The 22,811-nt window shown below is 64.4% G+C and overlaps 6 protein-coding genes and 2 non-coding genes across 9 annotated transcripts in view; 5 read left to right on the forward strand and 3 right to left on the reverse strand.

The window, feature by feature from the left end:
* Positions 1 to 3,877, forward strand: part of SUPT6H (SPT6 homolog, histone chaperone and transcription elongation factor) — a 29,351-nt gene extending 25,474 nt beyond the window's left edge. Inside the window, exons 33-37 of the mRNA XM_075439969.1 lie at positions 191 to 303; positions 712 to 789; positions 878 to 1,044; positions 2,424 to 2,611; positions 2,793 to 3,877. Coding sequence (XP_075296084.1) covers positions 191 to 303; positions 712 to 789; positions 878 to 1,044; positions 2,424 to 2,611; positions 2,793 to 2,979 — 733 coding nt within the window. The 3' untranslated portion in view covers positions 2,980 to 3,877. The remainder of the gene's footprint in view (positions 1 to 190; positions 304 to 711; positions 790 to 877; positions 1,045 to 2,423; positions 2,612 to 2,792) is intronic.
* Positions 3,878 to 5,864: 1,987 nt separating this feature from the next.
* Positions 5,865 to 7,860, reverse strand: PROCA1 (protein interacting with cyclin A1). 2 transcript variants are annotated; one of them, XM_075440295.1, is made up of 5 exons: positions 7,497 to 7,860; positions 6,750 to 6,882; positions 6,503 to 6,637; positions 6,191 to 6,429; positions 5,865 to 6,112 (listed from the first exon to the last, which is right to left on the reverse strand). In XM_075440295.1, the coding sequence occupies exons 1-5, from the start codon at positions 7,681 to 7,683 to the stop codon at positions 5,910 to 5,912; spliced, it is 897 nt and encodes a 298-aa protein (XP_075296410.1). In that variant the 5' UTR covers positions 7,684 to 7,860; the 3' UTR covers positions 5,865 to 5,909. The 2 variants fall into 2 exon arrangements, with proteins under 2 accessions (XP_075296410.1, XP_075296409.1); XM_075440294.1 differs by having other exon boundaries at positions 5,865 to 6,429; positions 7,497 to 7,858.
* A 534-nt stretch (positions 7,861 to 8,394) lies between these two features.
* LOC142363707 (adenine phosphoribosyltransferase-like) lies at positions 8,395 to 11,099 on the forward strand. The gene is made up of 6 exons (XM_075440014.1): positions 8,395 to 9,188; positions 9,309 to 9,458; positions 9,599 to 9,692; positions 9,765 to 9,911; positions 10,013 to 10,108; positions 10,727 to 11,099. Exons 2-6 carry the CDS (start codon positions 9,336 to 9,338, stop codon positions 10,852 to 10,854), a joined length of 588 nt encoding a protein of 195 aa, XP_075296129.1. The 5' UTR covers positions 8,395 to 9,188; positions 9,309 to 9,335; the 3' UTR covers positions 10,855 to 11,099.
* Positions 11,100 to 11,217: 118 nt separating this feature from the next.
* On the reverse strand, positions 11,218 to 14,273 carry RAB34 (RAB34, member RAS oncogene family). Its single transcript, XM_075440012.1, has 11 exons — positions 14,207 to 14,273; positions 13,459 to 13,566; positions 13,274 to 13,365; positions 12,836 to 12,901; positions 12,354 to 12,455; positions 12,219 to 12,283; positions 12,093 to 12,144; positions 11,830 to 11,911; positions 11,653 to 11,743; positions 11,458 to 11,565; positions 11,218 to 11,381 (listed from the first exon to the last, which is right to left on the reverse strand). Exons 2-11 carry the CDS (start codon positions 13,510 to 13,512, stop codon positions 11,314 to 11,316), a joined length of 780 nt encoding a protein of 259 aa, XP_075296127.1. The 5' UTR covers positions 13,513 to 13,566; positions 14,207 to 14,273; the 3' UTR covers positions 11,218 to 11,313.
* Positions 14,274 to 14,574: 301 nt separating this feature from the next.
* On the forward strand, positions 14,575 to 17,111 carry RPL23A (ribosomal protein L23a). Its single transcript, XM_075440015.1, has 5 exons — positions 14,575 to 14,654; positions 15,159 to 15,339; positions 15,673 to 15,849; positions 16,258 to 16,327; positions 17,046 to 17,111. The coding sequence occupies exons 1-5, from the start codon at positions 14,630 to 14,632 to the stop codon at positions 17,058 to 17,060; spliced, it is 468 nt and encodes a 155-aa protein (XP_075296130.1). The 5' UTR covers positions 14,575 to 14,629; the 3' UTR covers positions 17,061 to 17,111.
* Positions 15,500 to 15,573, forward strand: LOC142363787 (small nucleolar RNA Z17). The gene has a single exon (XR_012765955.1). It is a non-coding gene; the product is annotated as a small nucleolar RNA Z17 (small nucleolar RNA).
* LOC142363798 (small nucleolar RNA SNORD42) lies at positions 16,116 to 16,182 on the forward strand. The gene has a single exon (XR_012765966.1). It is a non-coding gene; the product is annotated as a small nucleolar RNA SNORD42 (small nucleolar RNA).
* Positions 17,112 to 20,444: 3,333 nt separating the features above from the next.
* Positions 20,445 to 22,444, reverse strand: TLCD1 (TLC domain containing 1). Its single transcript, XM_075440185.1, has 4 exons — positions 22,248 to 22,444; positions 22,008 to 22,090; positions 21,665 to 21,747; positions 20,445 to 21,201 (listed from the first exon to the last, which is right to left on the reverse strand). Exons 1-4 carry the CDS (start codon positions 22,442 to 22,444, stop codon positions 20,806 to 20,808), a joined length of 759 nt encoding a protein of 252 aa, XP_075296300.1. The 3' UTR covers positions 20,445 to 20,805.
* Between the last annotated feature and the right edge of the window lie 367 nt (positions 22,445 to 22,811).

The raw sequence follows: 22,811 nt of genomic DNA on the forward strand, positions 1-22,811 counted from the left end.
TTTGAAAACAGAATGGAAGTGGCTTGGGTAGGTCTTACCTGTTCCTGATCAGTATGGCTGTCACCTGAGTTTGTAGGTCTTGCCCGTTCTGACTGTGACCTGTTAGTGTGAGGGTGCTGTACAGTGGCGGGTGTGGCTCTGAAGCAGCCTGTCATCTCTTGTGCTCTCCTGCATTCACTGCTCCTCACAGGATAGAGTATGTGACAGTGACGCCAGAAGGATTCCGCTACCGGGGCCAGGTCTTCCCTACTGTGAACGGACTCTTCCGATGGTTTAAGGATCATTATCAGGACCCTGTTCCAGGTGAGCAGCACAAGACCTGAGTGCTTCAGCTGTTTGTTTCATGGGTGTCACACCATAGGGACAGTTAGTAAAGGAAAATTCCATGTTCTTTGTCCCTGAAGATCCTAGGATACTCCGTATGTGGGAAATTTCAAACCAATGCTCAAATGTTTGGCTTCTGTGCACCCACTGAGAGCTGTCCTGAGAGTCAATCTTTCAGCCAAGTGGGCCATGCGGCAAAAGCTGTGCTTGTCCCTTTCCTCTGCCTTAGCCTTCCCTACCATACAACCCCCATACACCATTCGATGGTAAAATACCATCTTGCCAGTACACAAGTGTTGCCTGTGTTTTTTCAAATCCTGAGCTTCAGGACAATAGCAGCTCTTCTGCTAGAGCTAATCTGTCTCTCTTGGTTTGTATTTTATGCAGGCATTACCCCTAGCAGTAGCAGTCGGACCAGGACTCCAGCCTCCATTAATGCTACTCCAGCTAACATTAACCTGGCAGGTCAGTGCAGACCTTTCCTGGTTGGAATCGGGTGGCGAGCTCTTTCTTCAGGCTCGGCTTTGTCCCACCTGATGGGTGTTTCTTGCAGACCTCACCCGCGCAGTGAACGCTCTACCGCAGAACATGACCTCCCAGATGTTCAGCGCCATCGCTGCCGTGACAGGCCAGGGACAGAACCCGAATGCCACCCCCGCGCAGTGGGCGTCCAGTCAGTACGGCTACGGAGGCAGCGGAGGCGGCAGCAGCGCCTACCACGTAGGTGTCACTTCAGTTGCTGAGAGGAGGTGCTGCGTGGCTTCTCCCCACTGCTGGAAACCACCCCATGGGGGCTCAAGTGGGAGCCTGGGGGGTTACTCATTGCCTGGGATCATCCAGTCCTAGCTGCGCATCCGGGGTGCTGCGCAGGGGAGACTGGCTGAATTCTTGGGCCAGGTTTCTTCTTGCCTCCTGTGGCTGAGGAAGTGAGGCACGTAACACAGCCCTGCTCCGCGGAGAGTTGGAGCAAGTAACAAATTGGTCGGGCTCCCAAGGAATGTGGCAGGGTGGAGAGGCGGGGTCCAGCGGTGAGGGTGCACAACCTTCTGATTGTACCCCTGAACTGGCACCGTGAGCTGCCAGTGGAAGAGATTAGCTGGGAAACTATGCGCTGAGTTTGCAGGGCTTTTCAGCTCAGCGTGCTAATCTCCGAGCCGCACCGGCAGGCGAACACCTCAGCCTGACCGAACACCCAGAGGCTTTGCGGGGAATAAGATGGAATTGGACAGTTCTGGCTCACGCTGAAGGCTTTCCTCATGTGTGCTGGTGCTTGCCTCCTCCCAGCCCACGCTGCCAGCTCCCCAGCTGACCCCGAGGCTAAATCCAGCTGCAAGAGGACTGAGGTGCCTAGGTACATGAAATGCACCCAGCCATTAGCAAGAACTAATGGAAGAGGTGCTGCAAGACAAGGCTTGCAGGGAGGAGTGATCCTCTTTTAGACCACCTTGGGAGGCTTTCACACAGTTTGGCATGGTAAACGCTGAGCTGGGGATAGGCTGGGAGTGTGGATAACCCGAAGTATTAATCATTGAGACAAGCTGAAGGAAAAGGGAGGTGAACACCGGGAGGCAAAGACTAAGCACTCCGTTGGACAGTGAGCCAGCGAGCTTGGGATGTGGGAAGCAGCCATCTTGGGAGCTGCTGTGCCTTCTCTGCAGCCCGCGGGGGAAGAATTCGTCTGTTCTTCATGCCCAGTGCAGGACGTCATTTCTGCTGGCTTGCCCCAAGTGTCTCTTGTGCTCGTCTCTTGCACCCCTTACCTTTGCTTGCCTTGAGCATCTCCCCTTGCACCCTGTGCGGGGTGAACAAGGCAGGCAGGCTGTGCTGGCCCAGCTTGGGTGGGCGATCAGGGGCTCTCAGGGGAGCCAATGCCTTGCGCTTAGCAGGGTGTTGCTGCTGCCCTGCAGCCCCCTGTTCCCTGGGCAGTGGTCACTGCAATCTTCTCGCCCAGCCGAGGGGCTCTGGGAGGGGTGGGAGGGGGCAGCGAGGGCGCGCAGCAGCATCCCGGGAGAGCAGGGCAGTGTGGAGCACGCCGGGCCTCTGCCCCGCAGCCCGCCAGGGTTTGCCCTCTGTCCCCTAACGGTGTCTGCTCTCTGCAGGTCTTCACTACTCCCGCACAGCAACCGGTGGCCACCCCTCTGATGACCCCCAGTTACTCCTACACTACTCCCAGCCAGCCGATCACGACGCCTCAGTACCAGCTCCAGGCCAACACCACACCCCAGTCCACCCAGTCCCAGACACAGTCGCAGCCGTCCTCCAGCTCCAGGCAGAGGCAGCAGCCAAAGTGAGTGCCTCCAGCGCCGGGTGCATGTATCCGTCTGTGTCCCGTCTTGATTGCTTTTGTTGATTTTTGTGGAACCAGCGTGGTGGGGTTGCCTTGCACCTTCCCGGGTGGGACGCTTGGGGATGGGGGGCAGGGAAGCTCTCCCGCTAGCCTGTCTCACCTTCTGCCCGTGCCGTTGCAGGACCAACAGTCACGCTGCGATCGACTGGGGGAAGATGGCCGAGCAGTGGCTCCAGGAGAAGGAGGCTGAGCGGAGGAAACAGAAGCAGAGGTTGACTCCTCGCCCATCTCCCAGCCCCATGATCGAGAGCACGCCCATGTCCATCGCTGGGGACGCCACGCCGCTGCTGGATGAGATGGACCGATAGGACCTGTAACCTCCACTCTCTTCTCTAGGAAGGGGAAGGGGGAGTGAACACTGGAGAATCACTTCCCTTCCCTTAGCCACATAACTCTTGTTTTATACGTTGTGAGATGGTGGGAAATGGCTCTTGGTGAGGTGCACCTGAGTGAATGAATAGACTTGGCAGGGCTGGTCTAAATATATATACTATATACATACAAATATATCATAGGAAGGGACGTTGCAGCGGCCTCTGTGTTCCAGGCTCTGGTTCACCACTTTGGAAGCTCGGCAGAGTAATTGTGAAGTCAAACGAGTCTGTCCTTGCACACGCACGGCAGCCTGCTTTCACCGCAACGACTGGGAAGCAAGCGGCGCTGGAAGTGCAGACCGTCGGCCTGGAGCGAGCCTGTTCCATTTGGATTCCCCCAAACCCTGACTGCCAGCTTGCCTCATCCCGAGAGCACAAAGCAAAGTCACGGGGGTTGTGACGAGCGAACCGGAGTTCTCAAGAAGTTTCCGTTGTTGCTTGCTCCGTGTTTCCGCGCGTGACGGGCTCTGCGGAGTCTGTGCCACCCCCAGCCGTGTTCGTGGGGCTCTGGCACAGCAGCTCTGGGGCTCGGGGCCTTGCTGGAGAGAAACACAGCTGTCGTACCAAAGGCTCGCTCTCTCCTCTGGCTTCCTTTGGAACAATATTTATTTAGTTTTGATATTTGTGGGTTTTTTTTAATCAGACTGCGAAGCGCCAGCAAACAGCGGCGTTCCCGAGCGCGGGACAGACACACGGGCTAAAACGCTGCGAGAGCAGCCGCTTCTACGGTGGAGAACGCGAAGCAGCCGGGCGTGCATGGCATCCTCTTCCGTATCTGCTTAACCCTGCCCAGTTGTAACCGAGAGGGGTGAATAAATAGTGTTTCTACTGAGCGCTAGTGGAGCGGTTTTCTGCTGCAGCCGGTGCTGCCTGCCGGCCCTCTCCTCGCGGCAGTGGGTTTGCTTCGAAGCAGAGTGCGGCGGTGAGAGTCGATGCTCCGTTCTTCCTTTGTTGCTTGGAGTTGCCCCTCTGCGCGCCGAAACTTTTCACAGAGAAGCTGATTTCTGTTGAAGTGGTAAAAAAATAATGTTAGGCTTTGAATGCGTCGGATGGGGAGATCGCAGCGCAATCCAGGGCAGCTCCCGCGTCTCTCGGGGGGCTGGGAGAGGTGCTGGGGGGCCTGGGAGGGGGCAGGCGATGCCAGTAACTGCGGTGGTGGCAGGAACAGCCCGCTGCAGCCTTGCGGAGCGGCTGCCAGCGCCCGGAGCCGCTTCTGAACTGGAAAGTTCCTCCTGCACACACTTTCCTCTCTCCTGCTTTGTTAGTAGGGATTTTCTGTGGAAGCAGAGTCTTTGTTCCTGCCGAGTGCTCCTGGTTTGCCTCTTCTCGCTAGGAAATGAGCAAGAACAGCAGATCTGGAGAAACAAAGGTCTTTTTTGCATGCAAATGCTCCTGAAGAATGGCGGCAACCCGGGAGACAAAGCAAAGCTGTTTCCACAGAGAAACGCGGGTCCTGGCTCCCTCGCCATCCCCTCGGCAGTAGCGGGGGGCTGACACGGTCGCGTTCCCCCCGGCCAGGCCGGAGGACCACGCTCCGGGGCCTCGGCTGCCCTAGGTTGCCGGTGTACTGACCTTGTGCTGTTTTTTTATTTCATCAAAATCTGTGTGACGGGAATGTGACTGGGAGCAGCTCCTTCCCAGGGATGCGTCGGACCCGTGCGGGGCGGGGGGGCTGGTTGTGCGTTGTCGGCTCCTTTTTTTTGGCTGTCTTTGTTTTCAGTTTTCCCTTATCATCAATAAAAACTCTACTTTTGGGAAGCTGCCTGCATGCCGCAGGTCTGTCCTTCCTGCCGTGACGCTGTGGTTGCCGCAAGGACTTTGCACCCGTTGGCCGTGCGATGCCTCGCGACAGCCTTGGTATCTCCACGCTGGCCTCTTACGGTCCGCTGATTTCAAGGATTTGGGACGGCACCGGTCGCTCCTCCGGGAACAGCGGGGTGGGTACGGGGCAGCTCTGCTCCCTGGGCCGCAGTGTTGTCTGATCTCCTGAGGCTGCGCCGTGGCAAAGCAGGAGGCAGCGCTCGGCTACCGTCACTCCACAGCTTTTTCCGATTCTGGAATTTGATGCTGGGGCGGGAAGAGCTTTCTGCCGGCCTCAGCAGGTAGGAGAGGGGACTCTGGGCTGAGCCGCGCTCAGAAGCGCTGTGCAGGGGCTGGTGGCAATGCCCTGTCCCCGGGCGCTGCCCTCAATCCCTTCGCCCCAGAGCTAAGTTATCGGCGAGAGGAACAAGTGGCCACCATCCCCCGGACAGGGACAGGGATGGCATCTGCCTTTGTCCCAGGGCTGGAAAGGCTTCTGTTGTCCCACTCCAACGAGCTCTCCTACAGTATTTGAGGGGCCTTGGGCAGGGGACAAGGCCCCTGCTGCTCGCTGCCATTGCTGGGGGCTGGAGAAGGAGCCTGGCGGTGTGGGAGCACCGCGCTGCTCCCAGCCTGGGAGAAGGCAGCAGGTTACGCAGAGGAGGGAGCTGGAATGGTGCAATTCATTAACTGGTCCTCCGGAGAAATGCACCCCTGGGGAGCTGGAGCTCAGCTGTCTGTGTCAGGGGAGCTCAAATCAGGGTTCTGCCCCGTGCTGGCATGGGGACGGGAGCTGTGTCCCCAGCCAGAGCAGCGACTCGTCCCCAGTGCCCAGGAAGGTGCCAGGCGCTGGTGGGAGCGGTGAGGAACAGCTCAAACCCACTCAACGCCCACCCGAGTCCAGGTGCCCCCCTCCCGCGGCCCCACAAGCGGGATAAGCCCTGGGATTTCCCCGGGAAGCCAACCCCGGTGCGATCCTTCCTCCCCACGGAGACGGGGCCGAGCCTGCGCCATCTGCTCAAGTGACCAACTTTATTACAGAGCCGAGACCGGCGCGGGGGGAGTCAGGGCCGCAGCTCCTGTGCGGGCCCTGCCTCGGCTTTGCTTTTCAGCCTCTTCTTTCTGTTCCTCTCCTTCCTCCTCCTCTTCCCGCTGGTGGTGGGGGCCGGGGCTGGCTCCCTGCCCAAGCCCTCCTGCGCCAGGGCATCACTCGGGACGGTGTTGGCTGCTTCGCCCAGGTCTAGCGGTGGGGCCCGTGGGTCCTGCCCTGCGGGGGGATGAGCAGGGGCAGCGCCTGTGGGACAGCTCAGCTCCCCATTTTCAGAAGAGCCTTGCTTTTTCAGACCTCTCCCCTTCTTTTTCTTGTCTTTCTTCTTCCCCTTCCTCTCTTTCTTGGCTGCCTTGGAGGGGGACAGCAGGCGAGCGTGATGCTCCCCTGGGACGGCTTCTCCACCCGCGCTGCTCCACGGAGGGCTCAGAGGGACCCCCTCGGGCCTCGCTGCCCGGTCGATCAGCTCCCCGCCGAACTCGTACAGCACCGGCTCCCTGGGCACGGCGATGGCCACCGTGTTGTACGCCCTGCACCTGCAGAGAGCGGGGTGAAGCGAGCCCGCGGGGGGCCGAGCGGGGGGCCGGTCCCCACGACAGGGACACTCACCAGACATAGAGGTAGGGCTCCACGCACTCCTCCCTGTAGGCGAACTCGAAGCAGGGCACCTGGATGACGTTGAAGAAGGCCTGGCCCACCACCCGCGAGGCCGTGTCGTTCACCTGCTGCAGGCACTCCTTCAACCTGCCGGGGGGCACAGCCGGGGTAAGGGGGACTGGGGGGGCTGCCGGAGGGGCTGGGACCCCTCTGGGGTGGAGGGACGCTGCGGGGCATGGCCAGAGGCGGGGGTGCTCACCTGCGGTCGCAGTCGCAGTGGCTGATGGTGTGCCAGCGCAGGTTGCGGTACCCGTAGCGGGCGGTGAAGGGGTAGATGACATGCTGGCAGTGGTCATGGTCCCGGCAGCACCGGTCCGTGTCCTGGTGCTCCCCTGCAGCAAAGGCACGGGGTGCAGGCAGGGCTGGGGGGCACCGCGTGCACGGACTGGCGCTGGATGGGGTTGGGGTCCGGGCTGGGCTGGGGCTGAGCTGGGCTAGGACTGGGATCAGAATTAGACCAGACAGAGACGGGACTGGAATCCTACTGAGATGGGTAGGGGCTGGGACTTGGACTGGCACTGGGATGGGGACTGGAGCTGCACCAGTACCTCAGTGGGGATGAGACTGGGACTAGGCTGAGATCAGGATGGGGACCAGGGCTGGACCAGGACCAAGAGAGTGACCAGGCTGGGATCAGGATGGGGTGTGGGAGCAGAGCAGGTTAGTCCAGCACCAGGATGGACCAGCCTTGTGATGGGGACTAGACAGAGACGAACTGGTGGACTGGGACTGGACCAGCACTGAGGTAGGGTCTGGACTGGGACGAACAGGGACTGACCTAGCACAGGGATGAGGAGTGGAGTGAACTGGCACTGGGATGGGACTGGACTAAGATGGATGGGGACTGACTGGGACCGGGATGGGGTGGGATGGGATGGGACAGGATGGGGAGGGTTGGGATGGAATGGGATGGGGGGGCAGGTAGCAGCGGCCCCGCCGCCCTTACCCAGCTGCTCGTAGGCATCCGCGTTGCTGCCCGCTCCGCACCACAGCGTCCCGGGGTAGGTGAGCCCGCGGCGGGCGCGGGGCCGTCCCGGCGGGGCCGCTCCGGTACCGGGGACCGCTCCGGGAACGGCTGCCAGCAGGAGGAGGAGGAGGAGGAGGAGGCGGCAGAGCAGCCCCGGGGCGCCCATGGCACCGCACCGCCCGCCGCCGTGGGGCCGACTTATAGGGCCGGGCAGCCCGCCCAGGCGGGGCGGCTCGGCTCGGCTCGGCACCGTGCGGAGGGGCCCGGGGTGCCGGGGGGGCTGGAGCCGCTCCCCGCAGCCCGAGGGCAGGGGTTACCCCTCCCGGTGGGGCCCGGCCCCGTTGCTGTGGCAGCCGGTGGGGTGATGTGGCGGGACCGGTAACGGGACGGCCCCGACGCCCCCGCCCCGTGACGCGCCGGCCCCCGTACGGCCCCCGGCCCCGGCGACGGGAGATGGATGCTCCCTGCGGCCCCACGTCCCCGTCCCACGGATGCTCGCTGCGGCTCCATGTCCCATCCCACGGATGGTCCCTTCAGCCCCATGTCCCTGTCCTGTAGATGCTCCCTGCAGCCCCGTGTCCCACCCCACAGATGCTCCCTGCAACCCTGTGTCCCATCCCCCAGGTGCTCCCTGTGGCCCCATGTCCCGTCCCACAGACGGTCCCTTCAGCCCCATGTCCCCATCCCATGGATGCTCCCTGCAACCCTGTGTCCCATCCCCCAGGTGCTCCCTGTGGCCCCATGTCCCGTCCCACAGACGGTCCCTTCAGCCCCATGTCCCCATCCCATGGATGCTCCCTGCAGCCCCACATCCCACAGATGCTCCCTGTGGCCTCGTGTCTAATGCCACAGATGCTCCCTGTGGACCAGTGTCCCCATTCCATGGACAGTCCCTGCAGCCCCATGTCCCATTCCACAGATGCTCCCTGTGGACCTGTGTCCCTGTCCCATGGACAGTCCCTGCAGCCCTGTGTTCCACCCCAGAGATACTCCCTGCAACTCTGTGTCCCATCCCACAGATGGTCCCTGTGGCCCCATGTCTCTGTCCCCCCCACAGCGCCTTTCACAGGAGCAGCCCCGGTGCCCCGCGCCCAGCCGGCGCTGGCAGCCCACAGGGCCCCGGAGCTCCCGCCATGGCTGCCAGGGCTCGTCCCCCTTGGCTGGCTCCCCTGCCACCGAGCCCATTGACAATCCGGACACGGAGCTGGGCGCACTGGGAGCCAGCACTCGGCAGGGCAGGATGGCACCCGGACACACCAACAGGGACACGTGCGGCCCCAGAAAGCCCCTGCACTGCCCCAGACCCCGAAGCCTGGGGGGCTTCCCCCCGAGCATCACCCCGGCTTGCTGACCCTCGCACCCACGGGGTGCCATAGGCAACGTGCAGCCCACCCCGTTCCCCAGCACTGCTCTGCGGGGGGCTGGGTGCTGGGGACGCCTGCGCAGGGTGCAGATGCCCCAGCCCCAGTGCCCCCCACCCATGAGACCGCCCGGTGGGGGCACGCTGCTGGCCCGCGGGCAGGGCTCCTGCCTGGCACCAGCCCAGGGTCCGGCTGGCCGAGGGTGCTGGCGGGGGGCCCAGCATGGCAGGGCTGCCCCCGCTCAGCTGTCGCTGTCCGTGACGCTCCCTGTGACGGTCCCGCTCGGCTCAGCCTCACCACCGGCACCCAGGTACGGGGCGACCCTGGGGCCCCAGGGTGCCCACAACGGGGGGGGGGGGGAGAACGGAGCTGCGGGGAGCCCTGCGGGGACTGGGGGGTGTGGGGGGTCTCACTCCCGTTGCATGCTCAGTGCCCACAGCTCCTGCCGTCCCCGCGCATGGACCTCTGCCACGTCCCTGCCGCCCGGGAGAAGGGCTGGTACCTGCCGCTGATGGCCCCCAACGTCAAAGGTCCCAACTATGCCTGGCTGGACCCCTCCCGGCTCTACTGCCACCCGCAAGTACCCAGCGCCCGGGGCGGGCGGCTCCCGCGGGGGTGCCGGGGTGGGCTGCAGCTCCCCGGGGCTGCCCGGGCACCCGGCGTGCCACGGCCGTGCCCGTGACGGGCTGCGGGCACCCAGCACCGCTGCTCTCTCCCCAGGGCTTGCAGGACTGCGTGGCCGACCTGCTGCAGCCCTTCCAGGGAGACCCCATTGACATGGTGGCCGGCATCGACGCCATGGGCTTCATCCTGGGTGAGTGGGGATGCGGGTGAGGCGGGGGTCCCCGTCCCTCGTCCCTGCGGGGTCTGACGGTGCCGTGCCCAGGCGCTGCCACCGCCGCCACGCTGCAGAAAGGCTTCCTGGCCATCCGCAAAGCCGGGCACCTCTGTGTGCAGACGCTGGCGCAGCCCTACACCGACTACTCGGGCCGAGAGAAGGTGATGGAGGTCCGGACTGACGCCATCTCACCGGGTGAGCCGGCGGGGTGCTGCCATCGTGGTGGGGGCAGCTGCCAGCGTGGGCAGCGGGCACGGGGCAGCGGGCACTCAGCCGCAGCCTCTGCCCCCTCCCAGGCCTGCGCATCCTCCTCGTGGACCAGTGGGTTGAAACCGGGGGCACCATGCGAGCGGCCATCCAACTGGTGGAGCGGCTGGGGGGGGTCGTGGCAGGTAGGAAGGGGGGGGAGCACCCATGGGTGCAGCAGGAATCACAGAATCACAGAATGGTCGGGGTTGGAAGGGACCTCTGGGGATCCCCCAGTCCAAGCCCCCTGCCGAAGCAGGGTCATCCAGAGCAGGCTGCACAGGACCGCGTCCAGGCAGGTCTGGAATATCTCCAGAGAAGGAGACTCCACAGCCTCCCTGGGCAGCCTGGGCCAGGGCTCCGTCACCCTCAGAGGGAAGAAGTTCTTCCTCATGTTCAGACGGAACTTCCCCTGCTTCAGTTTGTGCCCATTGCCCCTTGTCCTGTCGCTGGGCACCACTGAACAGAGTCTGGCCCCGTCCTCCTGACACCTCCCCTGCAGATATTTATCAGCATTTCTAAGGTCCCCTCTCAGCCTTCTCTTCTCCAGGCTGAACAAGCCCAGCTCCCTCAGCCTCTCCTCGTAGGAGAGATGCTCCAGTCCCCTCACCATTCTCGTAGCCCTCCGCTGGACTCTCTCCAGTAGCTCCTCATCTTTCTTGAACTGGGGAGCCCAGAACTGGACAGAGTGCTCCAGATGGGGCCTCACCAGGGCAGTGTAGCGGGGAAGGAACACTGCCCTGTGCCCCGTTTCTGCCCCGCAGGCGTTGCGGCCATCTGCATCGAGGACAGCGAGGGCGGGCGGTGGATCCAGGAGCGTTACAAGTGCTCCCACTGCGTCCCCCCCCGCCTGCAGCCCCGCTTCGACCGCCACCAGTTTGGCTGGGAATGACGGGGGGCTGGCAGCCCGCGCGTCCCTCCGCGTGTCCCCCCGCGGGGCACAGGACTGCCAGCTCTTCGTGCCAGGGATGCTAACCCTGCCTCGGCAGCAGCCACCCACCCCTGGCTCCGTCCTCCCACCGCCTGCCCACCAGCCCGGGGGGCTGCGCCCAGGGGCAGGGGGACCCTGCAGCCGGCCCTGGCCCCCAGTCCCACACTTTTCTTAAAAAGCATAAAAAAAGGTTTTATTAAGACAAACGGGAACCCGCTGGCATCTCCCCCCGCGAGCGGTACCTGGGTTTGCATAGCTAAGGGAGCTGCATGGCTGTCCCTGCCCGCCCCGGCTATGGGTGCCCGGGCAGGCGGGGGGCTGGGGGGCTGGGGGGGCCGGGAGCAGCTCCTCGGGGACAGCCAGGGCCCCCCCTCTTTGGTCCAGAGGTGTGAGCATGGGGGGGAACCGGGGGTTGCCCCCTCACTGGCAGCACTTGGGTTTCCTGCGGGGTGCCGACAGGTACAGGTCGCTCTCGTTGCTGCTGATCCCTGCAGGGGCAGAGGGAGGGTGGGTGGGTGGGGAGTCAGGGGGGGCACCCGCGTGGGGCCGGCTGGGGGTACTCACGCACGGTGTCGCCGATCTTGCGGGCGCTGCTGCGCTCCAGCTCGGCCAGCACGCTGCTCTCGAAGGTCAGTGCCGCCACGCGGAAGAAGAAATCCCGCACGTTCTCCCCTGCCCCGCGGGACGAGACCCCCTGAGCGTCCCCTCACCCGGCTGCACCCCAGGGTCCGCATCCCCCCGGCCCAGCCAGGGACTCACCGGTGAGCGAGGAGACAGCCCAGTACTCCGCCTGCATCTCCTGGGCCACCTTGAGAGCGTCCTTCTCCATCAGGCTGTACTGCGCCGGCGTCTGCCAACCGAGCCGGGGGGTGGGTGGCGGGGATGACCCCCCCGAGCCGGGGTGCAGGGAGCCCGCAGGAAGGGGGACACACTCACGCTCAGATCCTTCTTGGAGCCCACCAAGAAGAGGATCACGTTGGATGGGTCGTTCTCCTTCAGGGCGTCAGCCAGCCACTGCCTGTTGGGGCCACCGTCACCGGCCAGTGGCCGACGGCCGAGCGCTACCCCCTCGCTCGCACGCCGCAGCCTCGCCAGCAGCCCCGTGCCCTCCCACCCAGCTCCTGCTTCCCCACCCAGCCCCACCACCCTTCCCACTCGTCCCCGGTCCCACCCGAGCCCCTCGACCGCCTGTCACCTACCGCGTGTGCTCCAGGGACGCCACGTCGTTGACGTCGAAGACGATGATGATGGCTGATGGGGGGGAAAGGAGGGGTGAGGCTGGGGACGAGGAGAGCCGGTGGGGTGGGATGCGGTGGGGACCTCACCTTGCGCTCCCCGGTAGTAGGTGGAGGCGATGCACTTGAAGCGCTCCTGGCCAGCTGTGTCCCACCTGGGGGGAGGGTGCGGGAGGTGAGGGGGGGCCACGGGGGGCTGCGGGCAGGGGGCTGGCACCTACTCACAGCTGCAGGCTGAAGGGCACCCCCAGCACCTCGAACCGCTCCATCTCGAAGTCCACCCCGATGGTCGCCTTGTAGTTCTTGTCGAAGGTGTCCTTGCAAAAGCTGAGGGGGGGGGAAATGGGTGTCAGCAGCCCCCCCATCCCCTACCCCTTGGGGCTCAGTGCCCCCCACCCCACGGGGTGCCCAGCACCAGAGTCCACCCAGAGCTGGGCTCAACCCGAGGTGCCATTTGGGAGGGGGTCTCTTCCCTGTTCCCCCCAGCAGAGACTCTCGGGGTGGGGGGGGGTCCTGTTACTGGGGGAAATGAGTGTCAGCAGCCCCCAGCCCCTCCACCCCTGGGGGCTCAGTGCCCCCTGCCCCACGGGGTGCCCAGCACCAGAGTCCACCCGGAGCTGGGCTCAGCCCGAGGTGCCATTTGGGGGGGGGTGTCTCTTTCCCGCCCCCCGAGCAGAGCCTCTTGGTGGGGGGGGGTGTCCCGTTACCGGTTGATCAGGCAGGTCTTCCCCACCGAGAGGTCCCCCACCACGATGATCTTGGAGATCTTGAACCTGCGGGGCAGGGGGCCGCGTGGCTGCTCAGCGGGGCAGGGGGCTCCCCACCCGCCTCTCCGCATCAGCTGGGGGGTCGGGGGGTGAGGGGGGGGTGTGTGTGCATCACCCCGCCCGCAGCCCCCCGTGTCCGGCAGCGCCCTGCAGCCCCGCTCTCCCGCCCCGCCACCAGCCCGGCCAGGACCCCCCTCCGTGTCCCCCCCACGCCGCATTCCTGCGCCGTGACGCAGGCAGCGTCGGCAGCCACGCGGCGCCCGTGCCGGGGACCCCCACCCGGGGCTGGCGGGGCCGTGGGTCCCTCGTCACACCCCTCCCACCCCCCTCCCGCCCCCCAGCCCTGGGGTGGGGGTCCCCGAACGCCCCCGGGCTCACCCCACGGTCCCCGTCCGCTGCTCCTGGCAAGCGCTGGTCACCGTGGGGTGGAAGGCGGGGCGGGCGTGCAGGGCGGCCTCCTTCCGAAAACACTGGTGGGGGGACAAAGGGGGACACCGGAGTGACCACGGGGGCTCAGCGAGGCCACCCCCGGGCCGGTGTGTCCCCCCCCTCACACTGCTCACCGGCGGCAGGTCGGCGATGACCCTGTCCCTGCGGACCGGAGCCAGCACGTTCATCGTCCCGTGGGGTGGCCGGGGGGAGCGGGGGCGGGACGAGGGCCACCGTGAGGCCTGGGGACAGAGCGAGCAGGGAGCGGCGATGTCCCAGCTGTCCCCACGCACAGCATCCCGGCGTACGGCTGTCTCTGTGTCCCCAGGCGTGGCTGTCCCTGCGTCCCAGCCACCCCAAGGTCCCAGCCACCCCGAGACCCTCCGCATGTGGCTGTCCCCACACCCTGGGGTGCAGCTGTCCCCGTGTCCCAGCCATCCCTACGTCTGTCCCCTTGTCCCCACATCCCGAATGTGGCACCCCAGGGTATGGCGGTCCCCATGTCCCAGCCGTCCCGACGTGTGGCTGTCCCTGGTGTCCCAGCCATCCCCCGCATCCCTGCACACCAGGGTGCCACTGTCCCCATGTCCCAGCTGTCCCCGTGTCCCCAAGTGTGGCTGTCCCCATCTTGTCCCAGCCGTCCCCCACGTCCCTGCACACCAGGGTACCGCTGTCCCAGCGTCCCAGTTGTGCCCACACCCCAGCCGCAGCATCCCGCGTCCCACTGGTCCCCCGTTGTCCCAGAGCGAGCTTGTCCCCACGTCCCACCCGTGTCCCCACGCGTGCCATGTCCCATGCATCCCCATGTCCACCCGTATCCTCACGTTCCCGCGTGTCCCCACCCCGTCCCGGTCCCCTCCGTCGGGGGGGTGTCCCCGTTACCGCGAATCACCGGGCTCTGGTACCGGTGCTCGGCGCTGCACACCCAGCCCCGGAGGAACCGGCGTCCTGGCCCCTCCCCCGCCTCTCCGGGGGCGGGGGAAGGGCCAGGACGCCGGTTCCTCTGGGGCTGGGCCACCGCGCTGTTACCCACCAGACAGGACCCCGTTTAACCCTCCCCACATCGGGTCTCATCCCGGCCCCCCGCCGTCGAGGCGGCGGGGACGCGGGAGAGCCAGCTCTCAGGACTACAACTCCCATGAGGCTCCGCGGGGCGTGGTGCTGCTCATGCGAGTGAACCAAAGCGCTTTCACTACCACTCCCGGCGGGCGCCGCGAGAGTTGGACGCGAACTCTCGCGAGATTTGGGGCTATAAACCCGTGCGGCGCGGAGAGGGAGACCCCTTTCGGCTTCCGCCTGGCCAAGATGGCGCCCAAGGCGAAGAAGGAGGGTGAGGTCCCGGGGCGGTGGGGTCTGTCGGGTGGCGTGGGGTCGTGCCGGGGCGTCCCGCGGGGTGCGGGTGGAGGCGGTGTGGGGGGGTCCGGGGTGAGCGGTGGGGTGAGGGAGGGCTGCGCGCCGGTGCTGGGCCGTGGGCACGTGGAGGTGGCGGGAGAGGCCTGCACCAGCGGGCCCGGCCCCGGTGTCTGAGAGAGGGTGGCCCGCCATCTCAGCGCTGGGACCCTCGGGGTCTGTGGGGGATGAGGGAGATGGGGAGGGACCGAGTGCCCCCCCCGTCCGTTGGTGCAGTGGGAGATCGGTTTCTTTGGAGGAAGGGGGAAAATTCAACTCCGTTGGGCGTTTTTGGGGTTGATCTTGGTTGGGTGAGGGAGCGTGGGCTGCATGGAGAGGTTTCGCGCGTTGGGTTGCGTGGTGGGGGGAGCTGTGGCCCGTTTGGGTGGGGGAACGTATCCTGGTCCTCCAGAGTCTGGTTGTGCTGACTGAGCTGTCGTTGCAGCCGTGCCTCCGAAGACGGAGGCGAAGGCCAAGGCGCTGAAAGCCAAGAAGGCCGTCCTGAAGGGGGTCCACAGCCACAAGAAGAAGAAGATCCGCACGTCGCCCACCTTCCGCAGGCCCAAGACCCTGCGGTTGCGACGGCAGCCCAAGTACCCCCGGAAGAGTGCCCCACGGAGAAACAAGTAGGTGTGGGGTATTGGGCTCTGCCGGGCTGGGGGCGGCACCGTGGGCCGGTGTGGGGATCTGTGCCTTGCTGCAGGTCCCAGGGTGACACCTTGTCAGCCTGCTGCCCTGTGAGCTGAGCCCACGCCTTGGTGGCAGGGTGCTGCGGTGGGTATTCGGGATGCAAGTGATGATTTCAAGCGACCAAAGCCTGAAAGTTTGTGATGAGAACTTTTTTTGGCAACTGATGCACCCCAAACTTTTTTTAGATGGTACCTATGGCATTTGAAAGCCCCTGAAGTGCAGAGGTGGCATCTGCCAGCCCTATGGTAACCACAGGGTCTCTCCTGCAGGCTGGACCATTATGCCATTATTAAGTTCCCTTTGACCACAGAGTCGGCAATGAAGAAGATAGAGGATAACAATACTCTGGTTTTCATCGTCGACATCAAGGCAAACAAGCACCAGATCAAACAGGCTGTCAAGAAGCTGTATGATATCGATGTGGCCAAGGTCAACACGTTGATCAGGTGAGAACAGGGGAAGAGTAGGTCGCTGGGGGGTGTGAAGTGCCTCAAGAATCCCGAGTGGCTTTTAGCAGAAGATGGGAACATGTGTGGGTTTCGGCAGTTGTGGGTACTCTCAGGGGGTGTGGCAGTAAGCTCCACAGTGTTTTCAGTGTTGAAGTTTTGAGAAATGCAACTTGTGTCTGCCAATATCTTAGTGGAATTGGGCGATGTTGGCAGACTAGAGGGTCAGCTGCATCGGGGAGCTCTTCCAACACCCAGGGAGTCTTGTGCAAATGATGTGAACGTTTTTTACCACTGAGTAAAGTGATGTTTCCAAAGGAACCACTGATGCACACTGCTATAGCAGGATCGTGGAGCAGGTGGGAGGAGTTGTGTGCCCCTGTACTGATGCCTCCTGTTGCTATCTAGGCCTGATGGGGAGAAGAAGGCTTATGTCCGACTGGCTCCAGATTATGATGCCCTGGATGTAGCCAACAAGGTGAGACATCTTTGAAACTTTGCAGCTCCCATTGTCTGGTATCTCCTGTGTCTGGTTGCTCTTCCTGGTGTACAGGTGAGGTACTTGTGCTTCAGGTACAGCAGCATTTCTGTGGAGTGTCCTTGTGCTTAGACAGGATCTGAGCGTTCGGAAGCAAGACCACATTGTCTAGCAAAACGCAATTCTGCCTGGAAGATGTGAGGTTAGGTGGGAAAAGTGACCGAGGGAGAATTCCTGCTGTTCTCCAGCTCCCCCAGGGAGGGGCTCTGTGCCACGGGACTACAAGAACTCCAGAGTATTAGCAGGGAGTGTGCAGAAACTGCCCTGCAGCCTCTGGGTTGACACAGCATTTGTCCTAACAGCATTCTTGGCAGCTCGTTTAACACGGGGGAGTTATGCCGGGGGCACTGCTGCGCTGCCGGCCTGGGTGAAGGAGGGTTTCTGGCGTGCGGGTGGCTGGAGGCAGCAGGCAGAGCAGTGCTGGATGTGGCTGAGGTTGGCAGGACCAGGGGAATGCGCTGTGGGTTAGCACAGGGCTCACCGTGGAGTAAATGTTTGAAGCAGTTCTGTGAGGCACTTGGCAGGTCTGGGAGGAAGAAGCCTGTCCTCGGAGGAGGGGAATCCTGGGGAGATGCAGCCCTGGCAGCGATGTCTGTGGTGGAGGCTCTGCCTTTCTGCCACCGTAACATCTGTTTCAATACGCTTTGCTTCTTTCCAGATCGGAATCATCTAAACTGCGTCTACTGAGGACTGTACAGACAGGAGAATAAACCCTGTGACACCACTGAGGGGCTCTTGTGTTTTGTGACAGCATGGCCCATGTGAAAGAGAGCGCCCAGGGAACTTTGGGGGCTTCGTTTCAGTAAAGGGGTTTCTCCCTCCCTCCCTCCCTCCTGCTGCAGCCTGGCACTGGGTGGGCAGAGCTGCCTGCTCCCGAGAGTCCCACCCTGGGGTCTTCTGCACTGGGGACCTGTTCCATCAGCTGTCAGTGAACACGGGGTGACGCTGCTCCGAATCTGATACCCCTGCTTGCTCGAGACCTCTGGTGTCCCCCTGCATTTTGTGGCCCTGTGTAATTAGCACGTGTTTGTGATCCGTGTTCTCGGTGTCTGACGTAGCTTCCTTCTGAGGAGCGCCCAGGAGGTAGGTGGTAACCATGACAAAAACCTGCTTGTGGTTCAGATCTGGCACGAGCAGAGTGTCACCCCGTTTTCCGAGTGCATCAGCTGTTTGCTTATGCTGCAAGCTTCACTCAACGAAGCCCTCGAGCTAATCCCATCATGGGGACTTTGCGTGGTTGGTTTTTTTTCTGGCACGATCCCCGCGCTGCAGCGTGTGAATTGCAGCCTGGTTTCCCTCACTCTGTTCATGTTAACATCGCCTGTAACCTCCCGGGGTTCGTGGCCCTCATCAGGGCTGTTCCCAAACTAGCTGCAGTTGCTGCCTCAGCAGTTTTTTTTTTTTGCTTCCTCAAATTTGTAGATTAAACTGGCTTTTCAGAGTGCTTGGAGAGTCACAGGAATGTGGAAATGGAGGTGAAGTACGGCAAGGCCTGGAGGGGTACTTGATCCCAAGTGTGTGGTTACACTTGACTGAGATGAAAGCTGTGACCAAACACTGATCGGGGTGATTGAGCTCTTGGGCTGGGGGACACCGAGTTCCTTCCAGCCTCTTGCAGAGGGCGGCGGAGTCCCGGGAGGGGGGTGGGTGGAAAGGGGAACCACCCCAGTCATTACTGCGCCTGGGGACCTCGGGGTGAAGACCTGTGCTGGGCTGTGTGGCTTGGGACTTCGCCCGGTGCTCGCAGCTCCAGGCGCTGGGTACCCTGCAAGCTGCCTGCGGTGGGAGGGCGATGTGGGGGCACCAGGGCAGGCTGCGGGGCAGCCCGGGGGCTGTGGTGGTGGGGTGGAGAGGCCGGCTGACCATCTCACCCTTGCCCTGTCTGCAGAGGGTGGCTCTGGGTGTTGAAAGCAGTTATGTGGGCAGACCCTGGCTGCAGTCAGCCTGCTCTGAAACCTGGGGTTGGAAGTGTGGGCTGTCTGGAAGCACCCTCTCCTTCTCCCTGGGCCCAGGGGGTGCTGGGCTGGGCTGGGAGGGGAGGCAGGAGATGCTGTAAGGGGTGAGAAGCTGCCTGGAGAAACTGCTGCTTCCCTGGGTGCTGGTGCGGCTCCACAGGTGCTGTGCAGAGCTCTGCTGGCACCCTGGGCGCAGGCCAGAACGCAGGCTCTTGTCCCTCGCCCTCCCCAGGCCTGGGTCAGGGGCTTGAGACCCAGAGAGCGAGGGCTGTTGGGCAGCTGTGCAGAGCCGGGTGAGGCTGAGCAGCGGGCGCAGCCCCGCTGCTGGGTACGGGGTGCGAGGACCTGGGCAGCCCCGCTCCCTCCCGGGGCTGGTGTTCCTGCTGGCCCCTGGGCTTGAGGATCGTGACCCAACCTCCTGCCCTCGGCTGGGCACAGCCTGGGAAGGGGCTGAGCAGCAGCAGCTGGGGCTCAGGGCGGGTGTGTGCGGCAGCACGGAGGGATTTCATATCAGCATGACTTGCAGTCGGCCCTGACCCTGCCTCAACTTAGCCCGGCGGCTGCTGCCGTCTGGCTCTTCACTTCGCTGCGCTTGCCTCTCGCTCCGGGCTGGCAGCCGGCCTGACCCGCAGCTGCCCCGGCCCGGCCGGTGCTGCTGCGCGGCTGGGAGATGCTCTGGCTGGAAGCCAGGAGGGGAACCGGTGAGGAGCTGGGGCTCCCTGCTTTGGGAAGCTTTGTCATGCCTGACCCTTCCATGCTGCTGGAAGGGCGGTGGGAGTGTGGGCTGGTCCAGCTGAGCCTGTGACCTGCTGGGGCAGAGCCATCTGTGTGAGGAGACAAGGGGAAAGGTGCAGTGATTGGGGTGAGGGGTAACAGGCTTGGTTGTGTGGGGTGTTTGCAGGTGGAGTTGGTGCACAGAGGCTGCGGGGGGTTAAGTTGCAGCTGGGAAGATGCGAAGCTGTTGGGGTGTGCTGCTGAGGGTAAGGCTGTGCCATGCCGGGGCTCCCGCAGCTCAGTGCGGGGCTGCTGGGCTCTGCTTCGAGCGAGGAGGGGGCGAGGCGGTGGGTTTGGAGCTGGCAGAGTTCCCTGCCCCTGCGGCATCCCGGGTGTCACATCTCCGCTCCGGCTGCCAGGCTGCTCCCAGCACAGACCCCCCGCGCCCGCTGCGGTGTTGGTGCACGCTGGGGAGTCCCGGCAGGACCCGGGGCCTGTGGGGTGTTCCCCCGCTCTCCGAGGGGAGGAAAGGTGGGTGATCCCCCACCTCTCCCCCTTAATCACCAGCTAATTTCCACCGCAGTGCCTGTCTCTGCCCAGCTGGGCTGGTGGTGGGGTTGGTTGGATGGGTCCTGTCCTGCAGCAGGGTCCGGGCTGGAGTCTCTAAGCCCCACTGCTTTCTGCCAGTCCGCTGCAATCCCGGAGCTGTCACGTCAGCAGGATTTGCCTTCCCTGTGCTCTGGTTCTCCACAGGACTGGCTGGGCCGGTTCTGGGCCTGCTCTCCCGGGGAGCCGAGCCCCAATCTCCTCCCACCGCTCTGGGGGGACTGCTGGAGGCAGCCTGGTGCTGCCACTGCAGGGGAGGGCCCAGAGCTGCGCTGTGTTGGTGATGATCGCTCCGGAGGGGATGCAAGCGTGCAGCAGTCTTCCAGGAAGAGTCCGTGGCCTCACATGGCTTTCCCATGCCAGCTTCACTTCACGTGGCTGCCGAGTGAGTCATGCAGCCCAGCCAGGCTCCTCGACGCTGGGCAGGTCAGGGATGGCAGCAAGGCTCGGCAGCCTCCTGGCTCCCCTCCACTGCTCCCTGCGCAGCCCCGGGGCTCTGGAAGAGCAGATGAGTGGGGAAGAGGGATGGGACCCATCCGTGGGAGGGATGGGGACTTGCTATTCAAGGCTCAGCACGGTGCTCCTGGGCTGGTAGGACTCAGCAGGCTTGAGTGTGTCCCTGGAGGGTCCCTAGAGCAAAGCGAGCTGCAGAACCGTGCCCTCTCCTTCCTCGGGGACTGCTAGCCTTCTGCTGGGAATGGGGCCACGTCCTTTCCCGTGCCCCCCATCCTTCCCCAGACCCTGCTCTGCCCCACAGAAAAGCCAGCCCAGGTGTGCTGCAGCAGCAGTAACCAGACCGATTTTAATGCACGTAACACCCAACATCACCATGGGAGGGACTCGTCCCTTCCATCGCAACCCTCAGGCCATCAGCTGCGAAACGCAGCCACCCCTGGCCCTCCAGCTGCCTGCGTGGAAGCCGGCTTGGGCTGCTTCTCCGCCGGCCGTACCCCTGGCTTCGGCAGCGTCCCTGTGGTTCAGCGAGGCTGTCGGGTCGGTCCAGCGGAGAAGCGCTTCTAGGCAGCAGAGCGGGTGAAGGAAGGGCCCGGGGCCAGGGCGTGAGCCCTAAGGCACATCAGAGCAGGTTTGGAGAGGCCAAGGCCTCCAGGAGCCGGAGCCTGGGTCCCCCTCGGCGCGCACGTCTCAGTCTATCAGAAACTTCTCACCATCCACATCTCTCCCTGCAGAGCCCTTGCGCAGGGAGGGGAAAAAATCGGAGCGGAGGAGGCGGGAGAAGTACATGAGGATCATGGCATCGAGCAGCAGGAGGTTGGCGGTGAGGAAGGCGCCCTGGCCCTGCACCTCCACGTAGCGGAGGAAGTACCAGGTGAGGTAAGACTGGGGTGCCAGGCGGAAGGCGAAGTACATCACCAGGTTGACGTACTTATTGACCTCGTAGAGCACCGGGGAAGGCACGTTGCTCATCTTCATCAGCATGCGGACAGTGAGGAAGATGTTGCTCACCTCCACCAGCAACAGCAGCATCGCTGCCACCAGGAAACGGCCGGTGATGATGAGCGAGACGAAGGCAGAGATGGCCTGGAGGGGGAGGATGACACACAGCAGGGTCAGCTCTCCTCGCCCTGGGGGAGGTGAGTCCTTCCCCACCAAGGTCTGGGCATATGCGGTGCTGCTGCCCCCACTCCTTCACCTTCCCCGAGATCCCAGCAGCCTGCCAGGCACCTGGGCCAAGGAAAAACCAGTCTGGAGAGCCAGTTCCCCCAGAACCAGTTACACCTCCCTGCACGGGGAGCTGGGACCAGCCTCCGGCTGTTCCCTCGCCCGGCGCGGCAGCCTGTCTGGCTCCCAGCGCTCCGAGCCGACGCTGGCAGGCGTCCTGCCCTGCCGGGCACCCTCACCTTGTTACCTGGCAGCCGGGGCGAAGTGGAGGGAAGGGCTCCGGCTTGCCCCACCGCAGCGCATGAAACCTGCACGGCTGAGCCCCGGGGTGCGTGGCAGCTCCCTGGTGCCGTCCCTTCACCTCCTCCCAGGCCGTACTCACCATGGCGTGGTGCACCAGGTACTCCCAGGACGAGCGGGACTGGTGGTTGAAGATGATGTCAAGGCTGTCGTGGATGAAGTAGCCTGCGGGATGAGGGAGAGAGTGTTGAGGGGGGCGGTCTGGCTTGCACACCGTCACTTGCTGCGGTGATGGGAAGCAGCAAGGAGGGGCAGGGTGGCGTGACCGTGCTCCAGGCGTCGGGAACGCCTCTGCCCTGGCTGAGCACGGGGAGAGGGCCGGGGGCTGGCAGCCTGCGTGCTCCATGCCTGTGAGGAAGGCAGGAGGCGCGGGGAGCAGCCGGGGGCTGAAGAAGGGGGGTGTGGGGTGTGGGGGGGTCCCTTACCCGAGGAGAAGCAGACCAGCAGGTGCCCCGAGACGCTGTAGCCGTCCTGGATGTCGGAGAGCAGCTCCGGGGAGTGCCAGAGGCTGCGGGGGAGGAGGGGAGGAAGGGGTCAGCCTTGGGCGCTGGGACGGGGAGCACGGGGACCTCCCCGCCCGGGGTCGTGCTCCCGGGGGGGGCCCCCGCAGCGCACGTCCCTGTTCGCAGACTGTGTACCCACCAAACGCCCCCCCCCCCCGGTACCTGAAGAGGGCCCACAGCCCGGCCAGCACGGAGTGTGCGAAAGAGACGAGGAGGTTCCACCACCGCCAGGCGCGGCCGGGCCGGCTCCGCACGGCGTGGGGCCGGGGCAGGGCCCGAGCCGCCCGCCGCAGTCCCCCGAAGACCGCCACGCTGCCGCCCACCAGCGCGGCCGACGGCGCCCGCCAGCCCGGGCCCATCGCGCCCAGCTCCCGCGGCCCGGGGCCGCGGCGGCGCGGGAGGGCGGGGCCGAGGGGCGGGGCCGGGATGGACACGCCTCCCCAGTTGACCACGCCTTCCCCGCCGGCCTCGCCTCTCCCATCGGCCGCGCCTCCTCCTGACCGCGCCTCCTCCTGACCACGCCTCCCACTCTGACCACGCCTCCCCGCTGACACCCCTCCCCCCCCCGCCCCGGTGTCGCTAGATGGCGGCATGGCCGCGTGGCGTGGCCGCGGGGGGGTGGCACGGCGGCGATGGCGGCTCCTCGGACGGGGGGCGGCAGGCCCGCGGCACCCCGAACCCCTCTCCCCCGGGCGCGGGGGGACCCAGCCAGGCCGCCGTGGGGTG

This window comes from Opisthocomus hoazin, chromosome 20, assembly GCF_030867145.1.
Source record: "Opisthocomus hoazin isolate bOpiHoa1 chromosome 20, bOpiHoa1.hap1, whole genome shotgun sequence".
Taxonomy (NCBI): Eukaryota; Metazoa; Chordata; class Aves; order Opisthocomiformes; family Opisthocomidae; genus Opisthocomus; species Opisthocomus hoazin.